Consider the following 24,049-nt stretch of genomic DNA (forward strand, 5'->3'; position numbering starts at 1 on the left):
AAACCCCAACATCAAGTAGCTATGTATGACATGGTTCAAGCTCCCTGCGTTATGAACCGAGCAGGAGAAATAACATAATAGCGAACGAAACACAATCTTGAGAAGTAGATCGATTTCTGTTTTCATATATTTCTGTAACACATTCTCATTACCTCATGTAGTTCTGCTTTTTAACTAGTAAAACGTGTGCTTTCACGAAAGGGGTTAGAATGTGTCAAACTACATGCCTTTTTTTCCCCTGAATTCAAGTGTCCACCAATGCACCATAACAAAAAACTAAATCCTTTGCAACTGTAAATTTCAAAAACTGTGAAACTATATAAAGTCTCTCAAATGTAAACCTTTAACATTATGTACATGCAGCTTTTCATCATTGTGATGCAGAGCACTCTCCATTGCCTGACTAAGTTTCTATTTCAAGTTTTTTTGTTTGTTTTTTTCACCCAAAGCCACGTTGTTTGTCCAGGTTACAGTGGTTAGCAAACTACCAAACAACTCGTTTAACCACTATTGTTTACTACACTCCAGCCATGGGTAAATCTTCAGCCAGTTTGCCTGAAAATCTGTTTGTTTTTTTTGTTTTTAAAATGGTGAGCATGGATTTCACGTGGGAAAAATATCCTAATATCCGAACAAATATTTTTTTACATGTATTCAAACACGAAAATAAAATATTTGTATTCGACAGAAATGCGTATTGTGCGGTTTTTTGGTTTTTTTTGCAAAGTAAAAAAAGTACATAATACATTGTGTATGTATATAATGCAGGGTTTATTTTAGTAATAGGCTACTGTAATAAAATGTTAGTCTGCTGCGAGAAATTACATTGCTGAAAACGCGGAAATCATGTGCAATATGGCAAGTGGCAAAAGGCCTCAGTCTGACGTGTGGAATTATTTTGACAAAATAAATGAACAACGAAACGCTGTACAATGCAAGCTTAGCAGAAAACGAATGACTTACCAGGGCGGTACTACTAATTTGCGAGAACATATTAAACGGGTGCATGCTGTACTTTACAAAGAAGATCCAGATAAAGGAGGCCAGACGACCATCACCGACTTTGCAAAGAAACCAACTTCGCGAACACAATCGCGTAAAGATGAAACAAGCCAGGTGGTCAACTTCTTGGTACAGGGAATGTGTCCACTCAGTATTGTTGAAGACAAACCTTTAATCGAGTTGCTGCGTTGCCTTCAACCACAGTACAAGGTGCCATGTCGCAAAACCACAAGGAGAACTGATTAAACAGCAACACGATGGACAAAAACCATTTAGGTACATTTAGGTACAACAGATACATGGACAAGTGTGGCAAACGAGTCATACATGACTAACTTGCCACTACATGGACGGTGAGTGGAATTTACAAACTAAAAATTATAGCTACAAAACAGACTGCAGAGAGCCACACTGCTGTGAATCTACAGCACCACTTAGAGGAAATACTGTCAGACTGGAATCCCCCTCTCTAAAATACTTGCAGTCGTTACAGATAATACTACCAATATGTTGCTCATGACAGAAAAGATGGGCTTAACTGTCATGAGGAGTGGGGGACAGAGTTTACAACTTTCAATTCAGAAAGGTCTAACAGTACCGGAGACTGATCGTGATACTGGTGCGTCTCAAAAGTTGGTAGGCCACTTTAGAATGAGCTCCACAGCACAGACTGAACTACACCGGCGACAAGAGCAGTTTGGTCTCCGCAAAGACATGCTTATGCAAGATGTACCAGCAAGATGGACTGAGCGGCTTTCCAAACATAGATGGCCATTACCTGCAGTACTGAGTGACCAAAAAGTCACAAAAGAAGCTCATAGCTACCTTGATCTCAAACCAGAGCAATGGGATATTTTAAAAGAGCTGCTTAACGTATTGTCCCCAATGGAAAACGCTACACTGTATCTCAGCAGCAAATGCAGTCTCACGCTTTCAGCAGTTCTTCCTGTGATCACAAACTTGGTTGATAAAATTAAACCAGAAGGGAGCGATTCACTCGCTGTTACAGACAAAAACTTTGATCAGAACTGCCCTGGAGAATTGTTTCCTTAACAATATCAATCTAACCTCTGTGCAAGTGCCAACAGTTAAAAAAAAAATTGCCATCTAATAATTTCATCCCAAGGACTACAGTGAAACATACCATCTTTAAACTGGGACTTTAGTGAAGACTGCATGTGTACGTGAGTACAATAATCATTGTAGATAGTAATGCATAGCCAGCCAGCATTTTTGTAAATAGCAACACATGTAATGTACAATAAAATAAATATTTTATTTGTGCCATCGGTGTCAATTTCAGGTGGAGCTTCATGGTCGGCAAGGTGACAGAATTTTTTCCTCTGTCACCCCATCTGGTGCTGTCAGTGTCAGTTTCTCAGCACACAGTACAGCTAGTCGCTCAGTAACGAGGTGCAAACAGGTGACTGATCGATCTGTAGGAGCATTTACGAAGGTACTTTGTTAAAAAAAAAAATGTAAATCTAAATTTATAACCGTGTTTATTTTTTAGCAAAATAAAATCTAAGCCTATTTTTAGGGACCCCAACTGTTGTTGTTGATTCCAACTTTAGGCACTTTACATAAGGACTAACAAGTTTACATCAGGGCTAGCAAGTTTCAAAAGGTACTAGTCCTTTGGACTAGTAGCACAATATTGTTAGTTTCTAACCCTGCAGTGTATAGGTAAGCTCAGGTAAAACCAGGAATGGATCAAACTGCTATGCAACAGGAATCTGATTTCTATCCCTGTTAAAGCATTAGGGCTAACTGGAAACTGGCAGATGAGACTGCATTCAACTCACCTTTTTGACATTAGTGAAGTACCACCCATACCAGTAAAAATGCAAGCACCACACTAGGAATTCGCCAATTGACACAATTATTGTAGGCAAGTTTTATGCAATGCACACTTGAAATACACTTCCTTGTCCTTGATTGTCAACTTGTCTAAGGGTATGACACCCTCCACACCTCGTGGTGATGCCTTACCAGGAGAGCTAACTGGGGGGCCCCCGTAGTTCCTGGATTTCGTTTTTATGCCGCCCTGCAACTGGCTTGTTAGTGCAGTCTAACAAATCCACTGTTGCGTCCACATTCACTATGTCTGGGAGCTTCACTGAATGCAGTGTAAACAGATTTTCTTTTCAGAGGCAGAATAAAGGATCAATTCTTGTGTTTGAACAACTCAATTATTCCTGGATCTGCCTTTATTCACCACACACGCTGCGGTTTTATTGCTTCACTTTATAGAACTAAAATAAGCACACGTCAGATTCGCTCCTTTCAACCTCCAGGGTGTTTGGTTTGCTCTTGCAGCCATTGTTGCCTGGACAGTGTTTATACAAAACTGCCTGCCTGCCTACCAATGCAATGAGATCACAATCATTCACAAGCACTGACTGCAGGGAAGAGTTTCCTGCACACATTCAAGAATGTCCTGTAGATTTTTTTTTAAATTAAAAATCAAGTACCATTCCAATTGTTTTAATTGTACCCCACACAAACGTTTGAAACATTGCAGACAACAATCCTCCTCCATACGTTCACTGACTGATCACATATTACAAACAGTACAGCAACAGAACAGTCTGATCCAGTGCATTCTTTCTGAATGTCAAAGCTCTGTGCTTTTAAGGCATATCTCTGCAGTAGAAATATACTAGGTGAAGTAATTGGGCAAATGGGGTGAAAACATTATGCCTTTATCCTGTCAGCTTGTTAGACATCCAGGTGGCCATTTGCGACCTAAACGAACCTGTTACCGATTAAAAATATCAATAAAGTCGCCGCTCTGGTGACAGAAGAATTGAGGGAGTCGTCATGTGAATTTCAGTAAGGAAACTGCATTTCCCAGGTACACATTGTGCTGAAAACCAAGGTTACCAGCGCGCTGAGATAAACAAGCACGGATGTAGAGGGCAGCGACTGGCTCAGGATCCTGTGTGTTTGGGGCAGTGAGCTTAGTCAAGTGGTTTCAGGGAGTTGTGCTTATAGCAGCTGCAATGTGTTTACTTCTGACGTGAATGTTAAATAAAATCTTTAGTATTGTGTGAAAAATTCCATTTCAAATCGATGGGCATTCACTGCATATTATTTATGTTGTTTGCTTTAAGTGTGAGTCTTATTGGTTTAGTTTTGAAAGGGGGATTTGTTTCCCTCTTTGTTAATCAGGGTCCAAAATGACACAAATTTTTGCCGTTATCTTTTCTTGTAAAATAAATATTACAACTGACCAAATATTTGCATTGAAAGTAACGCAAAAAACACTAGAGAGAGACGAGAGATGGGTGGTAGGTAAAAAAAAAAAAAAAAAAAGTTAAATTGTAATTTCTCCTCCTCTATAGTCAATTCTAAAGTGAGGGTTCCATTGGGATTATTAATAAATAATTGTAATGTTATTTAAAAGTATTGTTTCCAGGGGTTCCCGAGTGGCGCATCCAGTAAAGGCGCTCCACGTGGAGTGCAGGATGCGCTCCAAAGTCTGGACGTCGCGAGTTTGAATCCAGGCTATTCCACAGCCGACCGTGGACAGAAGGGGGAGGCGGCGCACAATTGGCAGAGCATCGTCCGGGAGAGGGAGGGTTAGGTCGGCCAGGGTGTCCTTGGCTCACCGCGCATCAGCGACCGCTGTAGTCTGGCCGGGCGCCTGCAGGCTCACCCGTAAGCTGCCCGAGAGCTGCGTTGTCCTCCGACGCTGTAGCTCTTGGGTGGCTGCATGGTGAGTCCGCAGTGTGAAAAAAAAGCGGTCGGCTGATGGCACACGCTTCAGAGGACAGTGTGTGTTCGTCTTCGCCCTCCCGAGTCAGCGCAGGGGTGGTAGCGGTGACCTGAGCATAATAAAATAATTGGCCATTCTAAATTGGTAGAAAATAATAAAAATAATTGACAACGACTAAACTTATAAAAAAAAAAAAAGTATCTCTTCCCTTTAAGAAAGTGTTAGTGTTGCACAGAGCAAGTTTAAGTCTTAAATAATAAAACTCCAGATTTTATTTGTCTGGCTTGTTTGTAAGCAATAATAAGGACAAATACACATTGCAGTTGTGAGTTTAAGCCAACGTCTTGCTCGATCTATAAGCAATTGTTTACTTCAAATCTATAAGCAATCGTCCCATATTCCTTAAAAAAAGTTGTCCACCAAGCTGGTAAGGGATTTGTGCTACCCCGCATCCCGTGAATTCTGAAGAAGTGACCCTGCATGTAAAAGTTTGACAGTTCAAGCATGCCAGAGTTAATATACTTTAGAAGTCCTGGACGCATGGGCTAGTTAATCTGTGCTGAGCAGAGGTCCAAACAGGATACAAAGTCCTCCAACACAAGTCATCCCAGGTAGGACCTAGTTAAGAGCTTGTGTATGTTAGAGGCTATCAGTCCCTGGACACTGGGGCCCTCGATCTAATCAGCCCACAGCAGCACCAAAGCACTCCCAGCCTTAAATCATCATGCATAACTGATCTTCATGTCTATCAGCTCTCACCAGAGCTAAACCTCGCCTTCTTTCCACGAAATCCACCTTGCTCCCCGGCCCCCAGCCTCCAGCCTTTCCTTGCAACATCAGAAGTCAGCTTCTACATCCCTGGTACTTGAACAGTAGGGTGTAACAATATGGTCCATTTCCTGACATTAGTGTATCACCATTAGGGATGTCATGGTGTACCGTGGTACAGATTGCCACAGTTTTGAAACCACAACCATTTTTCTATACCATGGTTAGAGTTCACGGTTTACCACGGTATGCAAAAGTAGTTCACGTGTTTCTGTCTCTACCAGCTCCTCATTGCTGCTTGGCAGTTTTGAACTAAAAAACAAAGCGCCGCTGCTCTTAATTCTGTTTTTATCATTAAAATACACTTTATGTACACATACTAGATGCTGCTTGTGAACTCTATACACTAAGCTGGTAATCCATGAGCACATTGTAGCCAAGTAAAGAACTGCACCTAACTAAACTTGGGCAAAACAGATTTAACCCTTTGCGGTCCTTTGTCGGACCAGGTCCGACATTACAATTTTCCCTTTCCAGTCCGATGTTAAGACATTAAGAATGCTTTGTCGTTGACGTTCTGAGCGTGAGATCTACACGCAAGAGAAATTATAATGAGGATGTGACAATCTACGATTGAGTGTTTCTGAAGTAATGGACGAGTGACAGGAGAGCTATGCAGAGTATCAGAGGCACTGATCAATATTAGGGAGAGGAAGATGTTCCAGCTGAACTTCAGTAGCTCCAGAAAGAACTTCTGAGTGTACTGGTAAGCCAAATAAGGCCTGACATTATTGAAAAGTGCAGTGGCATTTGTTGTGGAATCAGAGTGCAAGCAAATCAATTTGTTTTACCAGGCTGCAAGTTCTGGGCTAGCTGCCGACTGTGAAGACAATGAGCAGCGAGTGCACATTACGTATTCCACAAGTGAATACAGAGTCACAGATCTGAGAGTAAAGGGCATTTGCGTGTGAAAACAGTACAGCTGTTATACGTGCACAGCGATACAAGCATTCAACCACCACTGCTGGATTGTGGTTCTAGAGGGGCTGCCCTTCTAACCCCACTCAGCCTGAATCTACTCCTCCAACCTTTCTGCTGAGCCAGGTTTGAACCAGCCTTTATTTCATGACAAGCAGAATCATATGCACTGTGACACACCCAGCTGGGGGGTAATAAATGCAACACTAAATTTAAAAAAGTATTTCAGGGAGGAAAATCCTAACTTTACTACACATTAAATTGGGCCCCATTTAAGCTTTTCCTCTATAACTTGCCTAAGCTCAGGTGTGACAAATTCAGCTCACGGTAAAACCGGTAACATGTGGCTTATTTCCATCACTACATCACCGACATAATTTTGCTTATCATGTAGGTCCCTTTCAAGACAAATCGGTATTTCACCCAGACTCAACTGCAAGTGTGGGTAGAAAAGAAAACAGCTCAAGGAGGAAGGATATGCTCTCATTATGTTGTTAAGAATGCGCTACTTAAAATAAAGCATGCTTCTTATTTGTACAAGGAATGCTGCGGTCTGCCTGACAGATGTAGTCAGAGAGGTAGCCAGAACATGCAGGGAATATAGGAACAATAGCAGGGGCCTGCGGATTGAACAGCAATATCAATGCTCTTGTCTTTCATCAACATCCTGGCACTCTGATCATTGTTTTTTATCGGATACCGACAGTACAAAACAATCTTTAATTATCTTAATTATTTATTTGTTATTAATTTTGAATCATTTCCTCTGCTAAAATGTGTTGAACACATTAGAGGGGGTCTGGTACTGAATGGCAGTATGCAATGCAATGTTGTAACTTCATGCCACATCACAAATTGCTTCTAAATAAATAAATAAATAAATAAATAAATAAATAAAAACAAAATAATAATAATAATAATATAAAAACTGCCAACTAATGACCAGAACAAACTTGAATTACAAAAAAATAGTTATTTAATAGTACTTATTAAAAATGCAGTTTTACTTTGAATAAAAAACCCCAACGGCATCACTGATAAATTCTCTCTGCACTCTGAATCAGCACCAGCTCTGATCTGTGTGGCCACTACTCTGCAACACAGTGCATCAAATCATACAAAAAGGGCTGTTCATTTGGGGCTGGTTCCCAACAACACTATGCTTATATTTTTCCTGGAATTGTGACTGAGCGTTCTGAAGTTATGGACGATGTCTTTACTGCACAGCCTGACCTGCTCATTAACACAACTCCCCACCAGTAACGCTACTAGTAACGCTACTATCTATGATACAGTTTTAGAAAAGACCCCCTTGATACAAATGGTGTCACTGTATAGAATTAAAGAAGAGCAGCGAAAAGGGAAAACATTCGGGACACGCCACCGTGTTTTATTTTTCACCTTACGCATTAAGCCCTGAAAACGTTAAAATAAGCCGTCAGTATGTTCACACTTCTCAAACAGCCTACTAAGGTACACTAACTAAAAAAAGGAAAATAAAAATAAGCACATTTCAAGAACAGGGGTGAAACTGAACAAAAAAAGCTAGTTTACAGCTAGTTTAAAACACTGCTGCCAGAATTCTTACTAAACCCCCCAAAAATGTGTATATTACCCATTTAGCCTCTTTGCATCAGCACCTTGTGCATTTTAGAACTGATTTATAAAATGTTGCTATTAACTTGGAAAGCCCTAAATGGATTGCCCCCCCCCCCCCCCCCCGAGTTATTTCCAGGAGTTACAGAGCCCTGACAATCCAAGTCGTACTCCAAGATAACAGGATGTGGGGCTGTTGATTTCCTGAGAGTGAATAAAGATGTGTGGGAGGGAGGGTGGGCCTTCTCTTGCAAAGCCCTGACATTGGAGAATGCTCTACCAGCTTCAGTCAAAATATCAGGGAATCTTTATTTTTAAAACAGCATTGAAAGCATTTTTATAAAATAGCTTTACCCCCACCCCCCATCACTTTATCACTGACTATATTGTTTTAGACTGTCTTTTTAACTGCTTTATAGGAATCATCAACAGCAAAACTAAATCAAAACGTTACCCATGCACAGAACTGCGTAAAACGTAAAAGGCAATGCAATTTAGCAAAACCAAAAGAGAAAAAAAAGGTTTCCACAATTAAAACAGTAGCCAGTCAGTATTCAAAATTGAATGTCACAGTTCACTTGGAAATGAAAATGCACAAAAGATCAGATAAAAAAAAAAGGCATCACAGTAGCTAAAACTGTCTTGTTCGCTTCGTTTTGGCTGCATATTCATCTTATGCGCTGTATAACTGCACAATACAAGACAGACTGATTCGGCACTAGAGAATTTGTTTGTTTATTTTGTTTATTTATCTGTTTAAGTTTTTTTATTTATTTATTTATTTATTTATTTATTTATTTAAAAGTGGGCTGTGATGGATATTCTGCTAAACTGTAACATTGAAGAGAGGGGCTTTGTATCAAATCGCGTGTGACGGGTAAGTGCATTAATTTGTTACACACACACACACACTGATAAATTTTTATATAATATATATATTAAATATATACACACACACACAGGAAATTTATTTTATTCTTAATACAAGGACGGTAAAACGCGACTGACGCGTATCTGAGTAATGGATATCCAAGTGCTGACTGTAAATAAATAAATAAAAATACTCCTATGTGCAGCTGGTGGAGTAGACCTGTGGTTTATTTTATTATTTTCTATACGTAAACATTAGACAATGAGTGCCAATTGATAAATCAATCTTTCTAAAATGTATAGTTATCGGTACACAATACATTTTGTAATACAAAATGAGCCTTAAATTACTGATCAATTATAACCAATTCACCATATGGTTGCTATGGATGTCGGACAACTTTTTATTGTTAAATACAGATAAAACAGAGGTTATGCTTTTTGGATCAAAAGAGTCAACTAAACAATACAAATCTATGCGTTTCAGCTCAAATCTGAAATGAGGAACTTGGGTGCAATTTTTTACCCAGCTCTTTCATTCGAACTGCATATGAGGAATGTAACTAAAGTTTCATTTTTCCCACCTTGAAAATATTGCTGAAGTAAGATGCTTTCTTTCACTGCAGGATGCTGAGAGATCAACGCATGCCTTTGTATCATCTAGGCTTGATTACTGCAACGCCCTGTTTTCAGGCATCCCAAGCTATGTTTTATCCCGATTGCAGCGTGTACAAAATGCTTTTTATATATACACAGTAGAACTCAGTTAATCCGATCTAATTAGGACCGGAGGCAGTTCGGAAAAATGAAAGAGTTTGGATCATGAGGAGAATACACATTAATTGTTTGATAAAAAAAAAAAAATCTGAATCTGTGGTGTTTCTCACCTTAATTTTAACGTGCAGACAACTGTGCGATGTTTAAAACAGCTGAGCCATGCGAGAAAAGGAGCAAAACATCCACCACTTATTTAAATTACAGCACATGAACACATTAGTTTTAGAAAACAATACCGGTTTTCTAATAATAAAGCTTAAAGTAACAAACTGGCAATTGAGTATAAAGTACTGTAGTAAAACAGTACTCGCGTTAATAATGACTGCAATAAAAACCCTGACAGTTTGCCTTGTTTTAGAGGAGAGGATCGCTTTATGCACAATCACATAGCCGCTTCTTCATTAACAGTTCGGGTCAGTATCGGACTGCTGCTCCAAGTACTGCAAGCAGTGGTTGGGTGGATTTGACATCAGTACTCGGTTATAAAAAAATAAAAAAATAAAAAAATAAATAAATAAATAGGGTAATAGCACCGTTTAGACTTTCTAGCACTCCTGGCTCCATGTGCTACACAAGAGACATTTAAAAAAAAAGATGTTATATTCGGAGAGAGAAAAAAACAAGATCGTGTCGTCTTGCGAGGTAAGCCATGCTAGCAGGGTGAGCAGGTTAATAATAGCTTTTGGTGTGATGTTGTTTACATCAGGATGATTACATTTGATAAAACTGCATGAAAAAAAAATCACGAAACAGAGTTGGCTACCGTTCCTGTTTGAATTCTTAGGCGCATGTGGATTTTTTGACTGTTAATGTAAGCTTGTGCGTGCCACTGGCATTATACCACGTGTCAGACGTGAAGACACCATTTCTGCATTTACAACTGTGCACAGTTTTCACTGCTAGGTGGAAAGGGGTGGTTCGGTTTATAAAATTGAGCCGGATTATCGAGGTTTGGATAAACAGAGTTCTACTGAATATATAAATACCATGCCATCGCAGTTTTTGCACAATAAACAAAGTGGCAACAAGACACCTTTGTTGGTCTGAGGCCCGATTCTGAACGGATTTGAACCTCCCGCAGGAGAAAATAACCACGCTGGCATGAGGAACCCGAGCGACACGCCCCCTTGTCTGCAGGTCGGCAATTCTGAATGTTGTTCTTGTATACAGTTAAACCGGGTAGCAGTTCATTTATGGCAATAAAAAAATAAAAATAAATAAAAAATGTGCATTTCTATATTTGGTTTGTTGTACTATTTATATCTTGCAAATAGTGTTTACCGTTTCCCATCCACTTCAATAATAAAGAATTGTTTATATTACAGGGCCGAGATGACTTGCATGGTCACGTATAGCTCTTCAGCTTCATTCATGAAATAAACACTTATGCTTTCCCTGATTTAGTGAAATTAAATAGGTCTAACCTCCTTGTGAACTGCATGTAATTATTCCTTGCCCTTACGCAGTAATATGCAACTGAACATTACCTAAAGACAAAACTGAAAATCGAAAGCTTACCTAAAAAAGCTGTATGAGTGGATTCATTCTTTTGATTTCTGCATCAGAAATCTTGAGAACGCAATGTGTTTGTACTGGTTTATAATCCTCTGACGTTATCGTTTTTATTAAGTCAGCAATATGAAAGCCGTGCCATGTTTATTTTCTTTGGGTAGTTTTGGGCCAGAGTTTATCTGATAACGGTATATTGTATAATAATAATTATGATTATATCTGACAAAAAAAATGCAACACTTGCAGAGAACTGATTATGCGCAGTGGATAGCCTGGTAGTATTGAGCACTAGTGCACAGGGTAAAAAAAAATAAAAAATCTATGGCAATCATTTTTATATCTGCATGAAGTGGCTTACAGATGCAGCTATTTAAAAAATGTATTTGTTATAAAAGAAACGGTACGAAATTGTTTAATGCTGGTTTAAAAAAAAAAAAAAATATTGTGGTTTCTAAATGGTTCTGCTGTTGTCAGGGGAAAATGAATCAATGGTCACTTACTTGATAATTGTCTTTGTGAGCAGCTGTCTTTGTAAAGGTCTGTGTGTGTTTGTGAACTTGTGTACCAGTGTCTTACAAAAGAGAAAAAATTAAATTTGTACCTGCCAGAAACCAACAAACAAAAGCTTTAGTCTCTGTGCTCCATGTTGTATGAAGTGATCATTGCATTGTGCACCGACAAACTCATTGATTTTACTGTCACGGAGTACAGTACTTTTATTTTTTTCCTTCATGCAATGCATTCTCTTGCGCCTATCGGAGGTGAAATGTATTTTTGACACCGTTTAACCATCGCGAAATAGGCCTGTGTGTATGAGCGTTTTGTTTGTGCCAGACATATGCATGCATGTTTATGGTTTCCCCTAGTGACGTCACATATGTCAAGATTCAAAATCAGGGCTTTAACAAGCTTTACGATTGCAAATTTCTTACAGTAACAGCACAAAACAATAAATGATATAGATATCACTATTATAGTGTAATTTAATAAAATATAATCAGATTGTAATCTGAAATATGGACTTTAAGTAGATCTATATTATGAATGATGTTTCCAGTCACATTTGAAGATGTCGTTTCTAGGCTAGGCTTTACCACACAGTCGAAGTGGCATCAGCCTAAATGTTTTTGTCTGCTTTATTTTCAGGGTGTTATAGTTAAAGGTAAATAAATAAATAAATAAAATATATATTTATTTATTTATTTAAAGGTTCATAACCCCAAATGAAAGCATCAGTTTGGTGCTGTAGACTGTAAACGGTTACCAGCAGAACAAAATCATCATTTGAGAAAACAAATGTGGGGAACAAAAACTAAGGACTTCAGATAAAGCCAACAGCTTAATTAAAAAGGTTTGTGCCGGACACCAATACCCAGTCAAATTATACACGGACATACTGTTTCAATGCGGTTACAAATCATAAAGAAAAGTGCAAACATTAGCAGAACTAAGTGATGCTGGAAACCAGCGTTGTACGTTTTGAGGTCACGGGTTGGCCGACTTAATTCCCATTGCCAAAGCAATTAGTGGGCAAAAACAAACACAAAAGGTTGAATTTGTAAGTTTAATAGTCCTTTCACTGCAGACATGTAATCCCAACCCCAGTACTGGAGATGCAACACAGCACTGCATCTGTCGAGATTATAAAACCCTAACATTCGTTACCAACGCCAGAATGCAACCCAGACAGACATTAGGTTCAAGAAACGTCATTCAAACGAGACATTTTTATTAACACAACAATCTGCAAAACGCTTCATTTGGATATGTTTACTGTTATTTTCATTTCAGGTCAAAGCATGAATCGTCCAAATCCCGGGTAGATTTAAATATTTAGTAATGTTACAAATAACACTACTACGGACTACTGTACAGGTACAGTGTTTATCTTGACAAAACAAACACCACCAACGCTAAAAACCAACCTCTAAAATTACAATTCCTTTTTTGAAAAAAAAAAGGGGGGTGGCGGGTGTGGTGGCATTTTATTGCTTTTTTTTATTATTATTATTTCTTTAAAGGCGTGCTTTTGACTCGTTTTCTTTGCGGCCCAAAAACATAACAAGGCCAACCTAGCAAACATAAGGCCCCGGGTTTCATCAGGCCTCACCACATACATGAAGCCTTAACAACAAGTCAGCGGAACAGCTCAAACAAATCCCCCGTCAATGACAGACCTCCCTCTGCACTCAACGCGTTTCCGTAAAACAGCAACAAGGGCGTTACTTGCATGAGCAGCGGAATACATATTTCTTATTATTTATTTATTTATTTATTTATTTATTTATTGGGCACGGACTGTAGCAGGTAGATATATGTAGTGTGTTTGCACCGAACGAAGCAATGCAGTCGAGGTGCAGTGACGGGGAACACGGCTGCAGAATTGGATTTACGCAACGCTAAATATGTACATTAGTAATAATAATTACCGTAGTAAAAACAAAACACAATTCCTCGTTTCTAAGCTTGCAGATAACCCTTATCAACCCGACCAACTGTATTTCTCCAACACCTCCCCCAACGCCCCCCCCCCTTCTGCAAAAAAAACACTTAAATCATACTCACCGAGGAATAATAACAATAAAGTGCTTTAGTGCAAAAATCCAGCAACTTGAGGCATTCGAGGCAAAAAAGAAAGAAAACTCCCCAGAAGAAAGCGACCTGTCTTTTTCCGTTCTTCAGTTTTGTTGCAGAATATTTTATGTTTTTCCTTTTAAAATGCTGTGAAGCCGCTTGGGTGTTGGTCGGCCATTTTGCACTCTCGTCTGTGTGTTTGCGAGTCTCGGTGTGTCTGATCAGCGAGCGCTCTGCTGCCTTTCTCGGTAGGGGAAGCTTTTTTTTTTTTTGTGACCTTCAAAGAGAGGCAGCGCAGGCTCATGTGACCCGTGAGGCCGCCTGTCGCTCAAAGCAGGAAGGTACAGCCTCTTAACGCTGCAGTAGCATGGAATCATCACATTTTCATGAAATAAAAACGAATTATGGCTGGTTTCACAGATGTAGTAGCGCAGCACTAATCTTGGACCAAGGCAGTCCAAGACGTGCTAATCGAGGTCTGTGAAACCCTAATCCATATCTATGGACCAGGGAGTTCGTTTAGCACCACACAGAGAAATATTATTAAGAAATCTAACTATGGGCAACTTGCAGGAAAATCAGCCACTCCACAGCAGGTGTATGAACTAAACATTTTGCTTGCTGCATTCTGTCTCTACCATCATTGACCACAGCGAGGAGCAAAAGAAGAGGGCCACTACCTACATGTACTGGCCGCTGTGGAGCTGCGCAGGCTATTAATACGATCGGGGAAAGAAAAAATAACTTTGTAATGACAAATGTGAATTAGATTACTTATGTGACTAGATTGCTTGCTTAGATTGTTAATATGTGAAGCTGTTGTTTAAGAGGAATGGGTCACTCAGCCATGTTATTGATGCTGAATCACTGGGATCTTTTAGACCCGACCTGACAAAGCTTTGGGACCAATCAGCTGCCTGGAATCGGACCTACATTCTCATATGTTCTATATGGTTGTTATTTTGTTGGTTTTGAAATGAACAATAAAAAAATAAAAACAAACACATAAAATCACATGAGAAAGCAATGTTACGAATTTGTATAGTTTCCAGTATCTTGTGTTTAGATGTCATCCCTGTGCATAGAACAAATCACAATTCTAAAATATATATGTTTAATACGTTGAGGGTGTCTTACTATAACAGAAATCATTTTGCACAGTTTTGTGCAGGCAGAATACTTTTGCCCAAACTGAAGGCGACGACATAACCAGGGTTGGTGTCAATACCTGTTTTTCAATTCCAATTCCTTTTTAAAATCAACTCCCAATTCCAACACATCATTGATTATTATTATTATTATTTATTATTATTATTTGTTTATTTAGCAGACGCCTTTATCCAAGGCGACTTACAGAGACTAGTGTGTGTGAACTATGCATCAGCTGCAGAGTCACTTACAATTACGTCTCACCCGAAAGACGGAGCACAAGGAGGTTAAGTGACTTGCTCAGGGTCACACAATGAGCCAGTGGCGGAGGTGGGATTTGAACCGGGGACCTCCTGGTTATAAGCCCTTTTCTTTAACCACTGGACCACACAGCCTCCTAATTGATTGATCAAAATTGCAATTAGCAGTATCCTGTTAAAATAAGCTTCTCACGGTAGCAATAAATTATTCACATTGAAGTCACTGTTAGTCAATTAAATTGTCTTCATGAAAACTGTAGAACAATCGCAACAATTATGTTTCTAAAACTCCTTCGAAGGAAAGGGAATTGCAACCCCAAGCCTGGATAGAACAAGTATAAAACGTATATATAAAAAAAAAAAAAATGTAAAAAAGTTGAAAATGAATAAGCCTTTCCTTGAAGTGAGTGACAGCAGGTACGCCACACAAAGTTCATGTGAATAAAGAGGTCGCCAGCGCTGGAAAGGGTTCTATTGTGAACATGGGCACAAGTGAATGCAGCTCAGTGTTGAATGGGGCTGTGTGGAGGTGAGGACTCAGCAATGCCGTTTCACTGTTCTTTTCATGCAGTAAGTGCTGCTTAGGCTTTTTTTTTTTACCCCCATTGGTTTTTGTGTTGATACAACAAGCTGTGAATCACAAAAGGCTTTTGACAGCCAAATGAAGAGTCTTTCTGAGCTTACAGTTGGACATGTTTTACTGACAAGCAATGCACTTCTCAAACTGGGAATGCCATGGACACAGGACCGGTTTTTTTAGGGCTGTAACGAAAGGTACATTTTAACCTTCGAAGGTTCGGAACACATTACCGAAGGAAGGTTCGAACCTTCGATTGTACTAATTTGCATAATTTACTGGTGACGTCACCATAGCTACTTGTTAATATTTGATTGAAAATCCTATTATCCTACAGGTAATCCATATAAATGGAATACAACATGTAGCTTAAAAATACGTTATATAAAAATACATGTTTATGTACAGGTAATTGATGCTGCTTGATACTCATACATATACTGTAGTGTTGGACGATAATACAATTTTCTGTTATAGATTATAGGCTGTAAATTAATCACAATGATCATCAGCTGAAAAAATAAAATATATAACATTTCTTCCAACGTCTCTTGTTATTGCTAACTTGTTTACAAAGAAAACAATGTTTCATAAATTGATTTCTAGTTTCACATTCCAAACATATACATATATCATATACAGCTCTCGCTAACTTATTTTTGAAAAAAGTAGGGTTGCAACCTTTATAAAATAATGATTAATTAATACTTACACTTTATTACTTGCAACTTTTTTTGCACAATTCAGGGTACCCGTTGTATCTTTATAACATTCATTCCCCTGGCCCTAACCTAGTCTGTTGAAAATAAATGTGAATTTTCTCCAAAACACAACATAGCTCAACTAAATACTTCAGACTGGATGAACATCTTTTTGCAAACTGTAGATAAATGAGAGGTTTATCTGTTTTTTGTCTTTTTTCTGTCTTTCTGAAACCAGTTTCTTGGACGCTGTCTGCCTCTGTGCTGTGACCTTTCAACTGTGGTTTGTTTCTTTTTTTTTTTTTTAAAGGAGCGGTGCTTTAGTCTACTCAATGCTCAGTTTTCGAAATAAAAATGATTAGTGTTGGCAGATATTTTATGTTTCATGTTCGCAATCCAGGAATTACTGACCAGGCCTGGACTACAGGTGACAGCAATGAAGTCGTAATATAAATATATTTTAAACATACCTTTCTATAGCCTGGGCCCCTGTCCTCCTGTGTGAGTTTCTCATCTCCCAGCATGAGAACAGAGGATTATGCTAAACCACCCAGCAGGTAAGCCTGCAGAGAAGAAAACAAGCAACTGCCATTACAATTACAAACTTGAAACCCCTACGACTCCGGGAGACATTGCTTATAAACAGGGCTTCCAAGCTGGGCTCACGTGAAACACACATACACCTCAGATCACACCAGCTCACTTCATGTTGTGTTATGGAAGTGTAGCAGATTAGGAATAATACAAAATGTTTCATGTATTTCTGGTTTATACTATAAATTATACAGTGACATCCTCCTATTAATTTCAATGGGCTATGTGCTGTCCTGAGTTAATTACTTTTGTTGGTTTTTCATTTGAAATTTCCCATTGTATAAATCGCAATACAACACTTCAGGGTGTGTGTCGTTGTACACCCAAGTAACGTCAAAAAGTGGCCCGATAACTTATGTAGAAAAAACAGCACACTGTACCTGGAGCGGAGATGAAGGATGCCCTTCAGTGATAATACAGAGGATGTCAGCTTGTCCTGTTCCAACAGAAATCACCTGCATTACTAATGGAGAACAACTTCCAACTTCAGCTCAAAGACTTGCTGCTTTTCCTACAGAATCCAGTTTTAAAGAGCAATTTCGTTTGGGTAAAAAATATCAGAGTTATCTTAACTAATGTATTCTTGCTGTTCAGATTGGTTTTGTTTAAGTTTCAGTCATCAAATCCTGGTGACTCTTTAAAACTATATACAATACAGATCTAGATACTGGGACACCAGAGTGTAACCATTAACCTATCCCCTCTGCAACACTTTGCCCTTAGTAAAACACCACTTTTACTTTATGCAGTATTTGTTACTGACATATTTCTACATCCACTAGGAACCTGGAAGTGTTTCAGGGGGACAGGTTAATGGTTACACCCTGATGTACCAGAACTACTTGGGTGATTGTACATTATTCTGATATTTCAAGTTGCTCTTTAAAGACAGGGTCCCAAGTTTCAATTAGAATGCTGACGAAAGGAATATTGTAGCACTGCTAAAATGTAATCACATGGTATAAAGACAAGGAGTTTCCAGAACAATAAAAATATCAAGCCTGTATCTAAAATGGATAGGAGCAGTTAACAAAGCAGCATCAAATTTATTAAAACATAAAACATCCCCTCACTAGGGTCTTAAATAGTTAAAAGGGAAAATAAAAAGTCCCCCAACCTTGCCAGTCTCCTTGAGGCATCAAATAGAGTCTTGGACAGGTAGGCGCACCAAGGAGGCAACCTGCCAGGAGAGAACACAGAGGGGACAGTAACCTAGGGTGCACAGGATGTGATGTCAATTCCCAAAACATTTCCATGGAACAAATTCAATTCCTTTCGGCTATCTAGAAAGGGGGCGGAGCTACTACATCTAAATCATCGACCCGGAAGGGAAGCGATGTGGCAGCTGCGGATTGGAGGAGTGGTTGCAATCGTTAACCAAGGGGGCGTGACTGATGGTATATCAATGGGACGTAGCGAGGTGACCTGTTCCATTGTCATGATTAACGCTGAACCCCAAGGAGAACCGTACTGTTATCGTGAGTGTTTTGTTTGTTTGTTTTGTCGTGTCTGACCTGTTTGTTGTTATTAGACGGCTAACACGATCCAGAGCGGTCGCTAAAGGCCAGAACAAAACTCAGACAACACTGCGCATGTGTCACAATTAATTGTATTTGCACCGTGAGCACTACAGCACTCACTGTGGACTTATGATTGTGTTTGTGTTATTTGTGGGTGTTTAAATACAGGGACTTATTTCGGGACTGAACCCGTGGATTAAGCGGAGCAATACGCAATGCTGCGTATTGCCTTTTCTCATTATTGTTGTCATCAGACTTGGGATTACAAATAAAACCATAATTTCACCAGTACTTTGTTGTGAAAAGTCGTACAGCCTTTTCTTGTGTGTCTGCGACCGCAAAACGCACAGGGTCGGATGATGTTGAAAAATCCAACATTTGTTGCATGGTAGCCTACATAGGCTACCATGCGCAGCAACCACTTGTATAATAGTAACAATAATAATGAATACAATGTATTTATTTGTCTTAATGTTATTCTTCTTATATATTTGAGTCACTAATAAGTTAACGTCGCTATTTATTTTCTGTATGCAATTACTTTCCCCATCAAATCAGTAACGTTGCTCAGCTGTTCGTCTGATCGGTGGCAGTATGGAGAACAGCTGACCAGTTTTCTTTGTTTGCTGCTCATAAAAAAAAAAAAATATATATATATATATATATATATATATATATATATATATATATAGAGAAAAGTGTAAAGTATTGCATGCAAAATGTGCATTATAAATATCATATGGGAGATACTGAAATTGAAGAAGCTATGAAAAAGACGTTTATGTTGACTCAGAAATGTCTTCATCTAGACAATGTGGGGAAGCTATAAAAAAGGCCAACAAGATTCTTGGGTATATTGTGAGAAGTGTTTAAAAGGCATGTTGTATGCAGACAGGCTAAAAGAATTGAATCTATTCAGTCTTGAACAAAGAAGACTACGCGGCGATCTGATTCAAACATTCAAAATCCTAAAAAGGTATAGACAATGTCGACCCAGGGGAACTTCTTTGACCTGAAAAAAGAAACAAGGACCAGGGGTCACAAATGGAGATTAGATAAAGGGGCATTCAGAACAGAAAATAGGAGGCACTTTTTTACACAGAGAATTGTGAGGGTCTGGAACCAACTCCCCAGTAATGTTGTTGAAGCTGACACCCTGGGATCCTTCAAGAAGCTGCTTGATGAGATTCTGGGATCAATAAGCTACTAACAACCAAACGAGTAAGATGGGCTGAATGGCCTCCTCTCGTTTGTAAACTTTCTTATGTTCTTCTTATGTTCTTATATGAGCCAATTTACACATTCACTTCATTCATGAGACAGGCAATTTTAAAATCCTGTCTCAAAGCGGCGTGGGATTGTGGAGCCTGTTGGCAACCCTAATCACAAGTCGACAGTAACGCATACTGGCTGAAAGTATGACCGACAGCTACGACCACTTTGCTGCATCAAAAAGTCTGCAAACTCGGGGGTGCTTCAGTCCTTCTGGCACACCCGTAGAAGTTTCTGCAGCTGACGTACGGCTTTTGTCTGCAAGAGAAGTATAAGCCAACCTTTAGACATGTTGGATTTTTCTACTCTGATTCATTATGAGCATCAACAATTTACTCAAAGCCTCCACTAGTGTTTCCTACTATTATACAACCTTGACTTGCACAAAGAAGGAAAAACTTTGAGTGAAATAGCTTGCATCACTCGATTTACAAGGTGTGGTATCCAAAGCATAATCAACAAGTACAGAGAAACATCACCTATAATTGATAAACCCAGAACTGGAAGACCCAAAAAGCTGTCTAACAAGGATGAGGTGTCATTGTCCATCAAATCAACAGTACGAAGGTCACTCTTGAAATCAGGACTTAAAGAACATAAGAAAGTTTACAAACGAGAGGAGGCCATTCAGCCCATCTTGCTCGTTTGGTTGTTAGTAGCTTATTGATCCCAGAATCTCATCAAGCAGCTTCTTGAAGGATCCCAGGGTGTCAGCTTCAACAACATTACTGGGGAGTTGGTTCCAGACCCTCACAATTCTCTGTGTAAAAAAGTGCCTCCTATTTTCTGTTCTGAATGCCCCTTTATCTAATCTCCATTTGTGACCCTTGGTCCTTGTTTTTTTTTCAGGTCAAAAAAGTCCCCTGGGTCGACATTGTTCCCCTTAAGAAAGGAACAAGACTAAAAGGCTAAAATATGCACAAGAACATAGAAATTGGACTATGAAACCTGTGCCTTCTGCCAGTTCTGTTGTCAATTCAACACTTCTTTCTATTCCTTAAGGATATTATCTTCAAGTATTGCTGGGTTTGTCATTTACAGATGATGTTTCTCTGTACTTGTTGATTATGCTTCGGATACCACACCTTGAAAATAGAGTGATGCGAGCTATTTCACTCAATGTTTTTCCTTCTTTATGCAAGTCAAGTTTGTTATAATAGTAGAAAACACTAGTGGAGGCTTTGAGTAAATTCTTGATTCTCATAATGCATCAGAGTAGAACAATGCAGCATGTCTAAGACTTTTAAACAGCAGTGTATATTTTTGTAAAGTTATAGTTTTACATTCAATAAATAGTTAATTCCACATTTACTAATATTAAGCCCAATTCATTTTAGAGGTTTGGCCTGATCTCTACTCCCACATGGTAGGATTTTAGATCCGTTTGACCAAAATCTGATAAGCTCTTGATTTTATACCAATTCGAAACCATGAAGACCCCCCCGATTGTGTGTGCACTGGTTTAAATCAGGGTTCAACACAACATCATCCTCGGATTGTGTGCACTGGTTTAAATCAGGGTTCAACACAACGTCATCCTCGGATTGTGTGCACTGGTTTAAATCAGGGTTCAACACAACGTCATCCTCGGATTGTGTGCACTGGTTTAAATCAGGGTTCAACACAACGTCATCCTCGGATTGTGTGCACTGGTTTAAATCAGGGTTCAACACAACGTCATCCTCGGATTGTGCGCACTGGTTTAAATCAGGGTTCAACACAACGTCATCCTCGGATTGTGTGCACTGGTTTGAATCAGGGTTCAACACAATGTCATCCTCGGATTGCGTGCACTGGATTAAATCAGGGTTCAACACAACGTCATCCTCGGATTGTACGCACTGGTTTAAATCAGGGTTCAACACAACGTCATCCTCGGATTGTGTGCACTGGTTTGAATCAGGGTTCAACACAACGTCATCCTCGGATTGTGTGCACTGGTTTAAATCAGGGTTCAACACAACGTCATCCTCGGATTGTGTGCACTGGTTTGAATCAGGGTTCAACACAATGTCATCCTCGGATTGTGTGCACTGGTTTGAATCAGGGTTCAACACAATGTCATCCTCGGATTGTACGCACTGGTTTGAATCAGGGTTCAACACAATGTCATCCTCGGATTGTGCGCACTGGTTTAAATCAGGGTTCAACACAACGTCATCCTCGGATTGTGCGCACTGGTTTAAATCAGGGTTCAACACAACGTCATCCTTGGATTGTGTGCACTGGTTTGAATCAGGGTTCAACACAACGTCATCCTCGGATTGTGTGCACTGGTTTGAATCAGGGTTCAACACAATGTCATCTGGAAATGTCTTGTTGCTTCCTGCTCCCTATTCACTTCTTGTGTTATAGTTCCAACTCACTCCAATAGTCTCGTTGCAATCAGACCATGTGACCGACAGCAACGGTACCTGAATGAAGAAGTTCATCTAATGGGCTGTGTTTGAAATCTATTAATATCACAACTGTAAAAAAAAAAAAAAAAAAAGAGAGGAGCCAAGAGATTCAGGGTTACTGTAACATAGCTAACAAGCATGTCAGTGACATGCCTGCCCCACCACGGCTGTCAGACCTAACATCACCATAACATAACCCACTGAACCCGCTGAAGAGACACAGGTGCCTTCGTACACCCCTAGGTTCTTATACTCTTAATAGGCTGGGATAAAATACACAGCAGAGCCTGTCATACCCCATCCTGTAAGACACGGTCCCCTCTTTTAAATGATGGGCCTCTGGCATTTACCCAGGCTGCTACCAACTGAACAGTACTGATGGAAACTGATCGATGCACATTTTATTACAGGTCTAAAACAGTAAACTCAGCTCTATTAGAACAGAATGGATTCAGCTGCAGATAAATATATTTTCTTTTAAAAAATGGTGTGTTTGGGAATGAAGTTTATCTTTTTACATGCTAGCTGTCACTTCATGTAAAACAAAGTGCTCAGTGTGACTGTGTTAATAAAAGAAAACAAGAAATTACTTTACCATTAAAAAGTTAAAACAAGACTTTCACAATAGTGCCAACCTCCAAAGCCAGCCACTGGTCCTCTTTGTATAGAAATACGTGCATTTACTGTACTTTTGTGTTTTAGACACTGCTGTAGCTGAATTTATTTATAATGGCCTGGCTTTAATAATGAAACTATAAGTATAATACCCTCCCCCTCTGAGATTTGACATTTTCATTTATCCAATAGGCCTCTGGACATACGGACAAGAGTGACAGACACACAGGCTCCATATGCCACCAGATTCTGATGCTATAATACTCTGTCCTAAAGTACACGGTGTACAAGTTTCATCAAGCTGGACACGCCGAGAGAAAGTAAGCTTGAGTGCCCGCAGCAGCTGCAACCATATGAAGTAATACTCAAAGCTGTTTGACGACATTGAGAAAGACTTCCAGTCGTTTGTCAAAGAATTGTATTATTATTATTATTATTATTATTATTATTATTATTATTATTTAGCGCGTTGACTGTTTTGTATTTAGGATAAAACTAAATTACGGGAATGAAAACAAACTGGAAAACCAACACGATCAGTCCTCAGACAGAAAGACGGGTTAAAAATCATCAAAGTGTATTTATATAGCGCCCTTCATACAGGTGTATCTCAAAGCACCTTACAAGACAATGGAAGAATGTACAATCATTTGTACACAGAATCAACACCTAATTATTATGAGTGTTAGCAAAACACAGGCTAATAAATGTGTACAGCAGTTGCTGTTGTTGGAGTTGTATTTATTTGATATAAAACGCTATTATACATGATACACTATTTCCATTCGGTACTCGAACGTATTGTTGCAACTTATGAGTTACTCGTATTTTTTTTAAAAAGCGTTATTTGGAACAATGTAAACAAAATAACTTATGAAAGAATGCTTGTTTGTTTTGTTTTGTCATGTCTGTAACTCACCCGCCGGTACAGCTTCGTTCGGTGTGTGTAAAAAAAAATCTTCGACTACAATATAAGCAAAATGATTCTTTAGCGATATAATCCTGCCGCAAACAAATCCAGCTTTCTTACTGTATAATGTGTGTGCAGAGCTCTGCCTATATTCCTGTTTCCGCTACTTTTTAACTAATTTCTTCTCCACCCTCCACATCTTCCGTCAAATTTCCTCTGCTACTTTTTTAAACACAGACACCCAAACCCTACCG

General features: G+C 39.2%; 1 protein-coding gene across 1 annotated transcript in view; it reads right to left on the bottom strand.

Moving 5' to 3' along the window:
* The window catches only part of LOC117433086 (trinucleotide repeat-containing gene 6B protein-like), an 80,213-nt gene extending 56,164 nt beyond the window's left edge, over positions 1-24,049 (bottom strand). Inside the window, exons 1-4 of the mRNA XM_059016465.1 lie at positions 23,805-24,049; positions 18,197-18,259; positions 17,460-17,515; positions 16,956-17,048 (exon numbers count right to left, since the gene is read on the bottom strand). Coding sequence (XP_058872448.1) covers positions 16,956-16,999 — 44 coding nt within the window. The 5' untranslated portion in view covers positions 17,000-17,048; positions 17,460-17,515; positions 18,197-18,259; positions 23,805-24,049. The remainder of the gene's footprint in view (positions 1-16,955; positions 17,049-17,459; positions 17,516-18,196; positions 18,260-23,804) is intronic.

The sequence above is a fragment of the Acipenser ruthenus genome, chromosome 53 (assembly GCF_902713425.1).
Source record: "Acipenser ruthenus chromosome 53, fAciRut3.2 maternal haplotype, whole genome shotgun sequence".
Lineage (NCBI taxonomy): Eukaryota > Metazoa > Chordata > Actinopteri > Acipenseriformes > Acipenseridae > Acipenser > Acipenser ruthenus.